This window comes from Ornithorhynchus anatinus, chromosome 3, assembly GCF_004115215.2.
Source record: "Ornithorhynchus anatinus isolate Pmale09 chromosome 3, mOrnAna1.pri.v4, whole genome shotgun sequence".
Taxonomy (NCBI): Eukaryota; Metazoa; Chordata; class Mammalia; order Monotremata; family Ornithorhynchidae; genus Ornithorhynchus; species Ornithorhynchus anatinus.
In genome coordinates this window covers 42,319,130-42,336,363 of record NC_041730.1, presented here as the reverse complement: position 1 = coordinate 42,336,363, position 17,234 = coordinate 42,319,130, and the positions used below count along the sequence as shown (strand labels likewise).

The 17,234-nt window shown below is 47.7% G+C and overlaps 1 protein-coding gene across 1 annotated transcript in view; it reads right to left on the bottom strand.

Annotated features, from left to right (window-relative positions):
• Positions 1–16,917, bottom strand: part of CSTF3 (cleavage stimulation factor subunit 3) — a 79,437-nt gene extending 62,520 nt beyond the window's left edge. The window contains exon 1 of the mRNA XM_029060309.2: positions 16,742–16,917. Within this exon, the coding sequence (XP_028916142.1) occupies positions 16,742–16,768 (27 nt within the window). The 5' untranslated portion in view covers positions 16,769–16,917. The remainder of the gene's footprint in view (positions 1–16,741) is intronic.
• Positions 16,918–17,234: the final 317 nt, after the last annotated feature.

Sequence of the window (17,234 nt, the reverse complement as noted above, 5' to 3'; positions counted from 1 at the left end):
GAGGGAGACGGAACATAAAAATATTTAGAACTAGAGTGGTCAAAATTAATTAATTGAGTAAACATAAAGCCATGAGTGCTACGGAGGCTACATTTAAGTGTATCGGTGCCAGACTTTACTGAAGAGATGGCATGGCTCCAACTGCTGAGAAACTAATCATGGACAATGTGTTGGACGAGGTGATATTTTAGGAGGGATTGACTGTGTGGGGAATGTCTGTCAGGGGGAGGGAGGATGATCCAAATCGGAGAACAGAGTAATGGGGGGGATGGTGAAGGGAGAGTTAGAGAGCCAGGTACAATTAACTTATCTAAGGGGGTAGAGCTGAATGACCAATGTGTGACCAACAGTTCCAGTTACACTGACTGCGCCTGGAAATGATTTGGTATGTAGTAATTCTTCATTATTTACAAAATCTCTTCTGACACCTGTACTTATGAAAATCCACTCCATTTCTTCTTGCTGCACGTTGCTCCCCCGAAACGACTTTACATTTACAATATCTCACCATTAGAAGTAGTGTGGCCTGGTAGGTACAGCAAGGGCCTGAGAGTCAGAAAGATCTGGGTCCTAATCCCGGCTCTGCCACTTGTCAACCTTGGGCAATTCCCTTAACATCTCTCTGCTTCAGTTTCCTCGTCTGTAAAAGGGGGATTAATACTGACAGCCCCATGTGTAACACGGACTGTGTCCAACCTGATTAGCTGGAATCTATCCGGCGTTTAGTGCAGTGCCTGGCACAAGGTAAGCACTTAACAAATACCATAATAAAAATTAAAAGTTCACCTAAACTGAGGTTAGAGAAGATATTCAGGAAAAAAAAGTTCTATTAACCTGCCCAACATAACTAGATCCAATTTTGTTTGATTGCCTTATACCTAGTTTGGATAAATGGATTTTCTTTGACAATTTAGTGGACAAGTGCTTCAACAGCATTACCCTTTAAAATAATTGTGAACAAAAACTTTCAAGCCTGGCATTACACCAGGGGTCATGAACAAAAATTTTATATACTACTCTCTCTCTCTTTTTTCCGACAGACTTTCCCAAGATGACATCCTATGCCTGGACCACAAGCAGCAAGAGCAAGCTGGGGGCGGGAGGAGGAAAGAAGGAGAAAAAAACCCAGAAGCTTCGAGTGCTACCTTCCAAACCACTTCAGCAAAATCTGGAGGCAGCGTCCGGGTTGCAACTGTAACCCCCAACCCCTCAATGGAAAATGGAAAGTTGATTTAAATAGCTACTTGGTCCTGCTACTGAATACTTCTTGCTGCAGTCCTCAAAGTACTTGCCTCTCTGGCCAAAACCAAGAAGCAGGAAATTTTTGCTGCTCCCATCATTATGCTCTGAGTAACCCAATGCGAACCCTCTGTACACTGCCAAGGACTTCATGTACTCCATGAAACACGTATATGCACGCATGTGTGCACACACACACCTCTAACATCGAAAAACACAGTCTTGCCATCCAGGAGTCTATTTCTTTAGGGTTTCTAGTATTCTACAACAATACTAGTAACACAAACTCCACAGCACAGTTTTTTTGGGTGCGTGTGCTTTTTCTTTTTGCAATTCAGGTGATATTCATCGGCTGTTCAGGTTACCAGCCCTTAATTTCTCACACTGATGGAGGGGAGCAAGGAGGGGAACACTATTAAATGAAGGTAACTTGAAACGATTAAACCACAGGAGAGAGGGAATGTGAGATGGCTTCCTTGAAGAAAATGCAGCCTGGAAAAAGCCACTGTTGGGCAGAAGCTGCAGCACTGAAAAAAGGTTCATTCAGTCATTCGATTGCATTTATTGAGTGCTTACTGTGTGGAGAGCACTGTACTAAGCGCTTGGGAGAGTAAGATAGAACAATAAACAGTCACATTCCATCTCCACAATAAGCTTACAGTCTAAAAGTCGAGAGGGGCTCACTTTAAACAAGAACAAAAAAAAGGACTGGGAAATGCATTTATAGGTTGTTGAGGAGGCGATATAAAATAACTGAATGTGAAAATGAGATACAGAATAAATCATTTCTCCCAAGAACGGGGAGAAATTCATTAGCCTCAACCCAGACAGACCTCTAAAAACAAATGAAGACGAACCGAAAAAACAGAACATTAAGACCTAGTTACAACATTCGACGGACCAAGAAATGTATTTTGTTAGCTGAATTGTAGTTTAAATGGATAACAACCCTCAGTCAGCATTCCATGTCTTTATTTTCTGGGACCAGGAGAGGTGTCACGGATATTATTATTATTAATGATGATAATAATAGTTAAGGCAGTTACTATGTGCCAAGCACTACTAAGCACTGGGACAGATGCAAGAAAATCAGATCAATAGAGTCCCTACCTACACAGAATTCCCAGTCTAAGGGGAAGAAAGAAAACAGGCATTTAATTCCCATTTTACAGGTGAGGAAGCTGTCTTGTCCACGGCCGCACAGCCGACAAGTGGTGATGCCAGGAAGAGAAACCAGGCCTCCTGACCTCCAGGCTTGTGCTCTTTCCACTAGGCAACACTGCCTCTCTCCCTGGGCCATGCTGATACTCAGAGCTAGAAGCCTGGAGAAAGTAGAGCAGAGGCTACAAAGGAACAGGCACTACCCAGACTGAAGCTGGTCAAGAGAGCTGATGGAATGGAAGATAAAGCAGTGGATGTAGAACAGTCCACTCAAGGATTTGGGGTGGGAACAGGGAGATAGACAAAAGACGGGGGGTAAAAGCCAGTGGGACATGAGATGCCCTTTTCAATCTGTGAGCAGGAGACTTGGCTTGTTTGAAGGCAGAGGGGAAGGTGCCAGATATCAGCGAGAAACAGTGTGGTCTAGTGGAAAGAGCACAGGCCTAGGAGTCGGGAGATCCAGGTACTAGTCCCACCTCTGCCCCCTGCCTCCACCCCCCTGCACCTTGGTCAATTCACAACTTCTCTGCTTCAGTTTCCTCAGCTGTAATATGGGGGTTACATATTCCTGTTCTCTTCTACTGAGACTGAGCCCCATGAGACCAGGACTGTGTCCAACCTCATTATCTATATTCCTACCTGAATGCTTAGTATTGTGTTTGGCACATAATAAGGGTTTACCATATACTAACAATACTACAAATACTACTTATAACACCCCTCCATTACAAGAGGAATGGAGTGGATGCAAATATTTTTTAAAGGTGTAGAAAGTCCAAGGCATAGATAGAAGGGTTAGATTTTAAGAGGAGAGAGTTCCTTTTTGGAAGATGACTAGAAGAATATGGACATGGGGGATAAGGTAACTTTTTAATGGTATTTGTTAAGCAGTTACTATGTGCCGGGCACTGTTCTAAGAGCTGGGGAAAATACGAGGGAATCAGTCGGACGCAGTCCATGTCCCACACGGAGCTCACACAATTAATCTCCATTTTACAGGTGAGGTAATTGAGGCCCAGAAAAGCTAAGTGACTTGCCCAAGGTCACCCAAAAAACAAGTGACAGAGCCAGGACTAGAACCCCGGTCCTTCTGACTCTCAGACCCCTCCTCTATTAGGACTCCATTGTGGACAACTTACTTTCATCCTGGACCTATTCCTTTATTCTCTTTACTCGACCTTTCCATCATCACCAAGACTTGGCTGCCCCTTGCATCTCTGTCCAGAGGGAATCTCACCTCTTTTCATTCCCAGCTCGTGGGGAAAGAAAGTAGTTTGCCCACTTTTTGCTCTCTGTTACGACTTCCGGACTCTCTTACCACCTCCCTCACTCACTCTATCACCTAAGCCCACATAATTCACCTCAACCCCTACTTCAAGAACAGGCTACCACCAGCAAGTGCTAAGATACGTTATTGCTTTTCTGAGCAGCTTAGCATCTTTGAGCCTCACGTGGGACAACCTGATTACCCTGTATCTACCTCAGCGCTTAGAACAGTGCTCTGCACATAGTAAGCACTTAACAAGTACCAACAATTTTATTATTATCTTTCTCTAGCTCCTTCTCGATTGCATCACCTGAACACCTGGGCGCCATCAAATATTATACCACTTTAGAGTCTTTGACAACCACCTCTTCCTCTACTCCATCCCAAACCCCCTTCTTGAGGCTAAGGTAGGAATTTCCACCGGCACAGTCTTTCCCAGCATTTAGGACAGTGCTCTGCACACAGTAAATGCTTAATAAACGCTATTACTGCTAAAATAGTTCGAGGGAATTAATAGGATATAAAGATACGGGACACTACCCCTCCCTCTGAACTGCCCAAGGGAACAAAGCAGACAAAGTGGAAGAGCTGGGATTAGAACCCAGGGCTCCTGACTCTCACACCTGTGCTCCTTCCCCTTGACCAAACCACTTCTTTAAAGATTTTGGCACCTTCCCTTCTGCCGACTCCGGAGGCGTGCGGAGGAGATTAATATAGCTGCCCACGGCACTCCCGCCTTACTTTCCTTCCACTGTCTCCCAGAAGCTGAGGTTGCTACTGCTGCAGCCAGAAACCACCCAAGACTAGTGTCATTATGTTGCATCATTCATTGCCCAACAGACACACACCTCTTTCGACAATACAGACACATTTTTGAGGAACACAATCCAGATCTAGATTATGCCTGCATCTGGGCCGAATGCACCTCAGCAGCTTGAACAAGGCCTCTATTCACTGCTGTCCACTCAGGAGAGGAACTATACATCAGTGCTCCAATCCTACTTCTCCATAAATTTCAGCCTGTCACTTTTTAATGGTATTTACGTGTTTGCTATGTGCCAGGCACTGCACTAAGCGCTGAGGTAGATACAAACTAATCAGGTTGGACACAGTCCATGTCCCACATGGGGCTCACAGTCTTAATCCCCATTTTACTTAAGATAACAGGCACAGAGAAGTTAAGTGATTTACCCAGTCATACCCAGCAGACAAGTGGTGGAGCTGGGAGTAGAAACTAGGTCCTTCTGACTCCCTGGCCCATGCTCCATCCATTAGACCACCCTGCTCCTCAGGTTTCTGCACCTGTAGGCATTTGCCAAGGGTCTGTAAATATTTTTGACAACTCACGGCCTGTTGTACTTGGATTTGTACCCTTTATTCACCCCACCCACATCCCCTCAGCATTTATACACATATCAGAACTTATTTTAATCTCTGTCTCCTCCTCTAGAATGTGAGCTGGGAACGTGTCTACCAAACGTTATAATGTACTCTCCCAATCCCTTGGTACGGTGGTCTGCACACAGTAAGCACTCAATACGACTCATTGACTGCAGGGGCCATTGCCAAAACAACTCTCTCCATCTGACAAAAACAAAGGCTGAAAATTTTAGCGTGATGCAATTTATTCAGTTATACCATGGCCGCTGAAAAACTAAGGGACCGATTCTAAGAGAAAGACTTTTGTTCAAGGATAGAAAATTATATACCCATAAAATAGGGGGTTATATCTATTTTCTTAAAATACCAGATTAGCCATAATACATCTTTTTTCCGACACTTGTCTCTGTCCAGGCGTGATTTCATCAGCCGTAAAATATGGGGATTCAACATCTGTTCTCCCCATATGTCCAATCTGATTAACCTGTATCTACCCCAGCGCTTAGAACAGTGTTGGACAGAAAGAAGTCACTTACTACACAGGTTTCCTCCACTTGAACATTCTACTTCCTAAACCCTTCTTCTCCTTTAGGCCTGGTCTATGAGGGAAATAATGTTGGTGTTGATCCAAAGAGAAATAACATCTTCCATTTCATCAAGACAACAGGAGACATCCCCATAGTTCTAAAGACAGGGAAGCCAATCGCGCATGACTTTGAGCGTTAGGACTGACATTCAGCGAACTACCTTTTATCTTAGAACACCATCTATTTGGATTATACGTGAAGCTGGCTCCACCCCATTCGATGTTCCAAGGCTTTCCACATAACAAATCTGCCCTCCCTCTTCCCAAGACCCTGACTTCCCAAAAACAGAAGAACCTCAGGTTTTCTCTGCCAAACTCCCTTTCCCTGAGCATGTTGCTCCTCCAAACCCACCCCCCACCTCATTCAACCCAATCTCAGACCCATTTTGAGGATCTCTGGGCAAGAAAGCCCCCAAATAAACACAACTCGCATAGACCCAGTACAAAGCAATGTGTATGTGGTTGAGATGCAGGGGAGTGAGCCTTGGGTGTGCGTACAGGAAAGGACCAGGAGACGTGAAGGAGTAGGGAGAGTTGGGTTGGAAAGCTGGGGGGTGAGGCTACTTCCCAGGTGATTGGTAGAATCATTAAATTACAATTCAAGCAGGGGTGACTCTGCCCTGGAGACAGGGAACCACTACATGAATCCAATTAATCCATAGTATCTGTTCAGTACTTGGCTGCAGAGTAGAGTACTAAGTGCTTGGGAGAGTACAATATTGATAGTATTTGTTAGGCGCTTACTATGTGCCAGGCACTGTACTAAATGCTGGGGCAAATACAAATTGGGTTGGACAGTCCCTATCCCACATGGGGCTCAGTCTTAATCCCCATTTTACAGATGAGGGAACTGAGGTCCAGAGAAGCAAAGTGACTTCCCCGAAGTCACACAGCTGACAAGTGGTGGAGCTGGAATTAGAACCCATGACCTCTGCCCAAGCCTGTGTTCTTTCCACTAAGCCACGGAAAGCCCTGTGCTCAGGGAGCTTGTAATCTAGCCGGGGAGTAAGCCCCCCCCCCAAAAAGGGACGAGGAAACTGTTTAATTCCCACCCATGGATTCTCTCCCAGTGCTTAGTACAGTGCTCTGCCCACAGGTGCTTAATAAATACTATCACGATTAAAATACAGATGGGAAATAGATACTACACAGAGATATGCATGTAAATGCTACATGGTTTTCTTTCTTTCAAGTGCTTAGGTGGTGAGGAAGTGCTGAATTGGCAGCTGTAGGTGCATGAACTGGGGGACGAATAGAAATGAATTAGGGAAGGCCTCCTGCAGAAGTGTTTCGGGAAGGGCTTTAACGAACCAAGTTATGATGTGCTGGACTCGATTGGGGAGGGCATTCCGGGAAGGGTAAGAGCAAAGGTTAGTACCAGGAGAGGCACCAACATGGCTCAGTTTGGAGAGGGTGAGGTGGGACAATGGGAGGAGAGTGGAGAAGCATGGGGGAGAAAAATAAGTGAATGCCTTGATGCTAATCACCAGGAATTCCAGTTTGATGTGGAAAGGGATGGGTAGCTATGAGATTCGTGTGCAGAATGATATTTCAGAAAAATGATCTGGGCAGTAGAGACCAGAGAGGGGCGATTAGAGACAGCAGTGAGGAGACTGGAGACTGGTGCAGTAGCCACGACATGTTAAGTACCTGGACCAGCATGGTGACTGCTCTGGACAGAGGAAAGGGCCAATTCTAGAATTGCTGTGGAGGAAGAACCAGTAGAATTTGGCAATAGACTGAGTACGGAGAGGATAGAGAACTCATGGATAATGCCACTGTTCAGGGCTTGAGAGGGGGGAGAATGGTGGTATTATGTACTGCGATGGGAAATTTAAAAGGAGGAAAGGAGTTAGGAGGGAAGAATAATTCAGGTATTGACATACTGAATTTGAGGTGCTGGTGGGTCATCCTGGTAGAGATTTCCTGGAGGCAGGAGGAAATGCCCAACTGAAGGGGATGTGAAGAAAGCAGCTGAATCCATGGAAATGGAGTGAGTTCCACAAGGAAGTGAGAAAACTGAAAAGAGAAGGAGGCCCAGAATAAGAGCCTTGAGGAACACCCAGATGACTGTGGTAGAAAGAGGAGTCAGTGAAAAAGACCGAGAAAGAATAGTCAGAGAGGTAAGCGGGAAACCAGCGTGTCACTAAAACCAAGGTTAGATAGTGATTCCAAGAGAAGGGAATGGTCTGCAGTGTCAAAGGTAGCCAAGGGGTTGATGAATGGGACAGAGTTCACTGGATTTGTCAAAATCAGTGGAGACCAGAGAAAGGAAAGAGTGGTCTCAGAGGAGTGAAGGGGGTGGCAACCGGAGAATCAAGAAGTTGGAGGAGAGGGAAGGGGGGTAATGGATGCAAACAACTCATTTGAGAAGTTTGAACGGGAATGGGAGTAGGAAATGAGATGATAAGGACGAATCCTAAATTTCTTTACAGGAAGCTTCACATTTTAAAGTATAAACCAACTTTTAACAGTGCTGGATGGATTCAAGGGCAGAAAGCGTGCATAATTTATTGCCAAGCAAGGAATACAAGATGTTCTAAGGAGAGGAATAGATCTCTGCAAATATTGTTTTTCTTAAATCAACTTCAGAGGGCTAGAATGTCAGTAACTGGGTCTAGCATAGATCTGAATGGGACCACAAGGGAGTCTGGATGGCTGCGGTTTGGGGAATCAATTCTTATGTTATGCCAAATGGAATCAATCAATGAATGGTATTTGGGTGTTTACCGTATACAGAGCCCTGTACTAAGCACTAGGAAGAATGTAACAGCATTGGTTGACACATTCCCTGCTGGCATGGAGCTTACATTCTAGAGGGAGAAACTAAATTTACGGATAGGCACATAAGGGCTATGGGGCTGAGAGTGGAGTGTATTGTACTCTCCCAAGCACGTAGTACAGTGCTCTAAACACAGTAAGCACTCAATAAATATGACTGAATAAATGACTATAAAGTGCTTAAGGGGGAAGAGATCCAAGTGCATAGGCAATGCAGAAGAGGGAGTAGGAGAAATGAGGGAAGGCCTCTTGGAGGATATGATTTCAGGAGGGCTCTGAAGGTGGGGAGAGTGGTTATCTATAGTCTATGACGGGGGAGAAGGTTCTAGGCCAGAGGAGGACGTGGGAAAGGGCTCAGTGGCGAGATAGACACATCAAACTTCCTCTCAATCCCCTGGATTTGTGAGGCATTTCCTTTATATACAACAAACTGCAGGCTTAATTGGCCCTTCATGGAAACTGAAACTCTGCAAAAGCCTTATGTTGGGCTAGAACCAAGAGCAACACAAGCAAGGGTCTAACATAAAGTAAAAATAAGCACTTGTCTACTTTGTGACCTAGGGCAAGTCACTTCACTTCTCTGTGCCTCAGTTACTTCATCTGTAAAATGGGGATTAAGACTGTGAGTCCCATGTGGGACAACCTGATTACCTTGCATCTACCCCAGCCCTTAGAACAGTGCTTGGCACATAGTAAGCACTTAAATACCATAATAATAATAATAATAATAATAATAATGTGGGACTTGGACTGTGTCCAACCTGATTATCTTGTATCTAACCCAGAGCTTGGTAGAGTGGCTGGCATATAGTAAGCACTTAAGAAACACCTTTAAAAAAAATAGGGTCAGTTAATCCATCACATACTTCACTTGAGTGATCTGACTTCTTTCTAGGGAAGGGTTCTCAGGGTCCCAAATGTACGATTCCCACCACCAGGGTTTGATTTCTCTTTTGGCCACTTTTCCCTCCCACCACTTTCAACTCATTACTCAGCATTAACATTACTTTTAATGTTGTCTCAGCATTAACATTACTTTTCTTATTAACTCAAGGGTAAATGATTTTCAGTATGTTTTCAAAGTTATGTCACTCCATTAAGAAAAAATTTCCAGATCCTAGTTAATGTGCATGTGGTAGACAAACTCCGTGGAAGACGCGTGAGCGGCTGTGTGAATGTGAATTGTCCTTGGTCATACGAGAGGTGATTATGAACTCGGTAGTAAATCTGTGAAAACCACCACAGAAATTGGACATTAACCCCCAGAAAATCCTTGGATAGCAAACACCTAGGAAAGTCCTCACAGGCCAGTCCTGAATGTCTTGGAAAAGTGCCTTCCCCTCCACCTCACAAGAACTGAGAGTCATCAAGGGAGCTGATGAGTGCTGCAGGACACAGAATCCCTCACCTCTAGGCTGTGGTCTGAGGAAAGGCCCACTTCTGTACATCCTCTCAGAGAGGGCAAAAGACAGGGGCTGACGTTCAGAAGGCGTAACAGGAAGTAAGAAGGTGCAAACGCCTGAGACTCATCTTGATGCAGACCACAAGAGAAAGTCCACAAAGGGCCAATATGCAAGTTGTGAATGCTGAATATGCCGCCAATATGCAAGTTGTGAATGCTGAATATGCCTATCACCAAAGGGGGATAGAAAAGGTGAAAGGTGGGACCCTTGTTTTCCTCAGACTTGCTGCTGCTTGGATGCCTTAGGGGCATTCTGTATGGCAAACCTCTCCTTACCACTAGGCTCCCAAGTAATCAATCCACCAATCAGCGGTATTTACTGAGCACTTACTGTGTGCACAGCACAGTACTAAGCACTTGGACAACAGAGTTGGTAGACAAGTTCCCTGCCCGCTAGCTGGCAAATAAATCTTACTGAAACCCACGCGTGACAACTTGCCTATCAAATTTGAGTGTTGGGAAGCACTGCTGGTAGAGGAGGATTTTCTCACTAAGATACAGCTGTAAACAGCAAGGTCACAGTTCAAGGAAAACAGCTAGGGACATAGTCTCGGACATTCTGTGAAGGCTCCCCACTGAGAGGAAAGGCATTCATTCCCAGAATCTTTTCTGGCCCTTGGAAGTGGAGTCAAGATGTTGGTTGTACAATATCCTCCTCCAGTACGCTGCAGCCCCAGAGATTGGTCCCCCAAGTATTTCCTGACATCTTTAGCCCTGGAGCTCAGGGCCTATACCTGCTTCATCCCAGACAGCCTGGGACATGCCTCAGAGAGCTGCTATGTGTAGTTTCCATGGCCATCACACTCACAGGTTCCCAATCAGAAAAGAACCACAGCTGGCGCAAAGATGGTAACCCCACCTCTTGCCCTACCCAACCGCCCTACGAGGGGCCATCAACCTCCCACTGGAAATGCCTAAGAAGAGTCAGAGCTCCAGATCTGCTGGGGTGGTGTAAACGTCCAGGGGTCCTGCGCTGCTGTCAAGGCCCTATCAATGGAGCTGGGTTGCCTTGATGAATCAAGAGCCACTCCCGCAACCAGATCCAGACGCAAAAGCGGCCCAGTCACCGTGCAGCTCCAGAGAGTACGTGCCATGAAAACAGCTCCCTGGTGGATCACCTAGGCTGTGTGGGCAGACCAAGGAGGAGCTGAGGCGGGAGGATGGCTCCTCCTCATAGGCCTTTGGAATGTCTCATCTGGGGGGAAGAACCAGAAGAGTGACTGTGGAGGAGGAGGCAGCACAAGTGAGAATCTTTGCTTTCCATCTCTTCCCATTCCTTTCTCTTTGTTTCCCCCAGCGCTTTACTCCCAAGCTTTAAACGAAATGGGGGCCTCTGTTATACTTTGCTCTACACAGAGTAAGCCCTCAGTAAATACTACTCATTGAGTGAACCCCACACATGCCTAATTTATCAGTCATAATTACCTGGGCTTTGGTGGGGAGGGGGAGACACCTCCTTTTCCTACCTGGCATCATTGGGGTGATGCTATGCTTAGTTGGACTGGGGTGGAAGCAGCTGGAGCCACAACCAAGTGGCCTGGAGCTCTCCCACAATAAGGCTCGCTGCAGAGAGCATGCCACCCTCTCCTCTTTTCAAAGGCTGGCAAGATTCTGACTGTTGGAACGAGGACAGCCCTGCCAGGTGAGGCTCAGGGCACACCTAAGACAATTTCCTTCTGCTGTAGTATTGCTGCTTTCATTGTTTTCCATGTCCTCAATCCCCGCTCTTTGGACTGTTATCTCCCGGGGACCTGATCGGTGTTAAATTCATATCCTTTACCTTCCCCCAGTGCTTAGTACAGTGCTTTGCACAAAGTAAGCACTTTAATAATGTGTGGTTCCTGTGTGCACCATGCGAGAGCATACGGTAAAGCTTACGAATCCACATGTGTACTAATAATAGCACTGGAGTGTCCCCTGGCCATGATGCACGACACTTAGGAAATTACAACAGAAGCACGAGATATCTTCCCTGGCCACAAGGAGCTTAAGCCCCAGTTGTTGGGGGGGTGGGGGAGCGTGTTTAAATAAAGACATAAAAATAGGTCAATCCGAATAACTAATTGAATGAACAACTCATTTAACATTCAACATAAATGTTGAGAGGAAGTACAAATAAATTAGTGCTAGAAGCGGCTGATGGGTTGATGCGTCTTGTGGTGTCGGGGGTTTAATCAGGAAGGGCTCGTTCACAGATCTCCGATTTTAGGAGAGCAGTAAAGGTGGGGAGAGCTGTGAGCAGTCAGGTTAGTTGAAGGGGGTAGTTCCAGACCTGGGGAAGAAGGTATCTGGAAAATAGAAGGCAGAGCCCAAGAGTACTAATATAAACTGGGCTTATGAATTACACACAGGCAGCGAACATGTCCACTGATTCTGTTTTATTCTCCCAAGGTTTTAGCACAGTGCCCTGCATATACTAAGCGCTCAATACACTGACTGATCGAGTCTCACTGATCCAAGATCTCACTGATCCAAGACACCCAGTTTTAAGACAAGTTGATCTACGTGGAATCAATTACTGAGCACTGTACTAATAATTATAATTAATAATTATGGAATTTGTGAAGCACTTACCATGTGCCAGGCACTGTACTAAGTGCTGGGGTGGATACAAGCAAATGGGGTTGGACACAGTCCCTGGCCCACGTGGGGCTTCACAGTTTTGATCCCCCTTTTACAGATGAAGTGAGTGAGGCACAGAGAAGTTAGGTGACTTGTCCGAGAAGCGGGCAAGTGGCATGCCAGGATTAGAACTTGTGAGCTTCTGACTCCCAGGCCCATCCTCTATCCACTACGTCATGCCGCTTCGAAGCATTTGGGAAGGTACAACGACAATATAATGGAGTTCTCCTTTAATGTGAGGGCTACATTCTTGCAGACCCCCCACCTTAAGGAAAACCGGCACGGTAGTTTTCACCCCGTGTTCGACACCAGATGCACAACTGTTTCTATAGGACCCTTGTCACGCTGTATCTAGAGGAGCATTGTAATAAAAAGTTCACTAATTCTGCCATTATATCTAATCCCAAACAGGTAAAGAAAACACTTTCTCGTAGGATTCAATATTGTTTTTTCACAGTAATAAAAACAGCAAAAAACTTTGCACTTCTTAGCAACCCAGAAATTTTTAAGCAAATTGAAGCTCATTCCAGGTAATATTGCGCTCCTCTGGCCTATCAAAACTCATTGCTCAAGACAATTCTTAATTATTCTGGGGTTGATTACCCAATTTATTCATTGCTCAAGACAATTCTTAATTATTCTGGGGTTGATTACCCAATCTGTAAATTATCCAGTTCCTTTACTATTTATTCCCTTTGGCTCTCTACAACCAGTGCTCATTAGTAAGCCAACCAAGCATGGGCAAAAGTCATGAAACTAGTCCATTTTGTTCTTTGGTAAGCAGCTCTGATACGAAATGTTTGAAGGAGGTGGTGTTTGGTAAAACGATCGTTCAAGGTATCCCCTTTGGCAGATGATGTGTGGCTGGCTGTACAACCGTACGTTAGGTAAAACCCATCAAAAATAATTTAGCCAACAGAGTCAAAAATTTTTAGACAAATCCAGAAGTCTGCATGTGATCTCCAAAAAATGGTTTGCACACATACTAGGAATAAGTGACCCAAGTCAGACACTCACAGTTCTTACTTCATCTAAGCATAAAAGCAGACGATTTGCTCCTGCTGTTTCCAAGACAAGTAACAGGGCAAAATTCGGATTTTTTTTAATGTTACATTACTACTATTTTGTACCCAAAGCGCAGGTTCCTCTCGTTTCCAACCCGAATTGTCTACTTCTCCATTTCGTTTACCTAAAGCGACCCTAAACTTGGGCATTTTCTGAAAGAAGCAACGTGGCCTGGTGGAAGGAACAAAGGTCTAAGAGTGAGGAGCCCTGGGATGTAATCCTCGCTCCCCACTTAAAATAATCATTGCTGTACTTGTTAAACCCTTACTAGGCGTCGAGCAGTATATTAACCGCTGGGGTAATAATAATAATAATGTTGGTATTTGTTAAGCGCTTACTATGTGCAGAACACTGTTCTAAGCGCTGGGGTAGATACAGGGTCATCAGGTTGTCCCATGTGAGGCTCAGTCTTAATCCCCATTTTACAGATGAGGGAACTGAGGCACAGAGAAGTTAAGTGACTTGCCCACGGTCACACAGCTGCCAAGTGGCAGAGCCGGAATTCGAACTCATGACCTCTGACTCCCAAGCCCAGGCTCTTTCCACTGAGCGACACTGCTTCTCTAAAGATACAAAACGATCAGGTCTCACACGGGGTTCACTAAGTAGGAAGGAGAGCAGGTAATACTAAATAATAATAATGGTACATTAAAGTGCTTACTAGGTGCCAGGCACTGTAATAATAATTATGGTATTTAAGCACTGCGTGCCAAGCACTGCACTAAACGCTGGGGTAGGGAAGCAGCCTAGCTTAGCGTGGCTCAGTGGAAAGAGCCCGGGCTTCGGTGTCAGAGGTCATGGGTTCGACTCCCGGCTCTGCCACCTGTCAGCTGTGTGACCGTGGGCGAGTCACTTCACTTCTCCATGCCTCAGTTACCTCATCTGTAAAATGGGGATTAACTGTGAGCCTCACGTGGGATGACCTGATCGCCCTGTATCTCCCCCGGCGCTTACAACAGTGCTCTGCACATAGTAAGCGCTTAACAAATACCAACATTATTATTAGTGGAAAGAACACGGGCTTGGGAGTCAGAGGTCGTGGGTTCTAATCTGGCTCTGCCACCTATCAGCTGGGTGACTTTGGACAAGTTACTTAACCTCCCTGTGCCTCAGTCACCTCATGGGTAAAATGGGGATGAAGACTGTGAGCTCCACGTGGGGCCTGATTACCTTGTGTCTCCCCCAGCACTTAGAACCGTGCTTAGAACCAATACCATCATTATTATTTTTAGACAGAAAGTGATCAGGCTGTCCCACGTGGGGCTCACAGTCTTAATCCCCATTTTACACACGAGGAAACTGGGGGCACGGAGAAGTGATTCCGCTCACGGTGACACGGAAGCAGCGTGGCTTAGGGGAAAGAGGGAGTCAGGGCCTCGGTTTCCTCACCTGTAAAATGGGGCGTCCAATATTTTTTCTCCCCGTAGGACAGGGACTGTATCTGCCCTGAATATCTTCCACAGTGCTAAATACAGAGCGAGGCCCCTAGTGCTTCCAAAAGCCCCACATTTATCACGATTAACAGCCTGGCAGCCAGCACAAGGCTTCACACAGTAAGCCCAGTAAGAGAAGCAGCATGGCTCAGTGGACAGAGCCCGGGCTTTGGAGTCAGAGGTCATGAGTTTGAATCCCAGCTCTGCCACTTGTCAGCTGTGTGACTGTGGGCAAGTCACTTCACTTCTCTGTGCCTCAGTGACCTCATCTGTAAAATGGGGATCAAGACGGTGAGTCCCACGTGGGACGTCCTGATTCCCCTGTCTACCCCAGCGCTTAGAACAGTGCTCGGCACATCGTAAGCGCTCCACAAATACCACCATTCTTATTCTCCATGCCTCAGTGACCTCATCTGCCAAATGGTGATGAAGACTGAGCCCCACGTGGAACAACGTGATGACCCTGTATCCCCCCCAGCGCTTAGAACAGTGCTCTGCACATCGTAAGCGCTTAACAAATACCACCATTATTCTTCTCTGGGCCTCAGTGACCTCATGTGCAGAATGGGGATGAAGACGGTGAGCCCCACGTGGGACCCCCTGATCACCTCGTATCCCCCCAGGGCTTAGAGCAGTGCTCTGCACATCGTAAGCGCTTAAACACCACCATTATTATTCTCTGGGCCTCAGTGACCTCATCTGCAGAATGGGGATGAAGACGGTGAGCCCCACGTGGGACCCCCTGATCACCTCGTATCCCCCCAGGGCTTAGAGCAGTGCTCTGCACATCGTAAGCGCTTAAACACCACCATTATTATTCTCTGGGCCTCAGTGACCTCATCTGCAGAATGGGGATGAAGACGGTGAGCCCCACGTGGGACCCCCTGATCACCTCGTATCCCCCCAGCGCTTAGAGCAGTGCTCTGCACATCGTAAGCGCTTAAACACCACCATTATTATTCTCTGGGCCTCAGTGACCTCATCTGCAGAATGGGGATGAAGACGGTGAGCCCCACGTGGGACCCCCTGATCATCTTGTATCCCCCCCAGCGCTTAGAACAGTGCTCTGCACATCGTAAGCGCTTAACAGACACCACCATTATTATTCTCTGGGCCTCAGTGACCTCATCTGCAGAATGGGGATGCAGACTGCGAGCCCCACGTGGGACCCCCTGATCACCTCGTATCCCCCCAGCGCTTAGAGCAGTGTTCTGCACGTCGTCACAAACGCCCCCCCCCCCTTATTCTGCACTCGCCTGCTGCGGGCCGGGCGTGCCTCAGTTTCCCCAGCTGGGAGAAAAAGAGGGAAAGGGCGATTATGGGCGGCCCCCTCCCCCGGGGCGCTTCCTGGCAGCTCCTAAACGCTTCGGCGACGGTTGGGTTTTCGAAAAAAAACCGAAAACGCCCCGCGGGACGCCGCGGCAGCGCGAGGTGTGGCCCCCGGGGGTCTTCGGCGGGCGGGGAGGGGGAGGCCCGAGGCCGGAGGGACCCCCTCGTTCATCCATCGCGGCCATGAAGGCCTCACGAGGTGCGAAGCACTGCCCTAAGCGCTCCGAATGGGCCATTCGGCCCCCGACAAGGACCGTCTCGCAGCCTACGGCAAAGCAGGGAGACTCCGAGGACACAGACGCCTCATTAACGAAGGAGTAATGGATGGAAATGAGCGGAGCGAGGAGGGGACGAGGCCGCCCCCGTCGCCATGAGGGTCGTCGTCGTCCCTCCCGTCCCCGGCGTCTTTCCCTCACCTGCTCCGCCGCTCCTTCCCCCGACATGGCGCCTGGCCGCCGCGACGCGTCGCCGGAAAGGGGAGAGAGGGCGGCCCCCGGGGAGGGGGGAGAGAGCGGCTCCCGAGCGGCGACGGCCCCGGGCCCCGCTCGCTGAGGACGGGAGCAAAATGGCGGCCGCCGACCCCGCCGCGGCCTCCACTTCCGGGGGAACACTTCCGGGACAGGCCCCGCTCCGCAGCGCCCCCCGCAGGAACCCCGGGGGGCCTGCACGGGCCGCGGGGCGGACGCAGGGAGGGAGGGAGGGAGGAGGGAGGAGGGAAGGAGGAGGGAGGAGGGAAGGAGGAGGGAGGGAGGAGGGAGGGAGGCGGGCGGGGCGCCCCGCGACGCCACTGCGCAGGCGCGGGGCCCGGCCGGGAGGAAAGAGGCGGGCGCTGGGCCCGATCAGCCTTCATTCGCGCAGTCATTCATGTGTTCATGCACTCAGGCGGTCATTCGGCCATTCCTTCAGTCA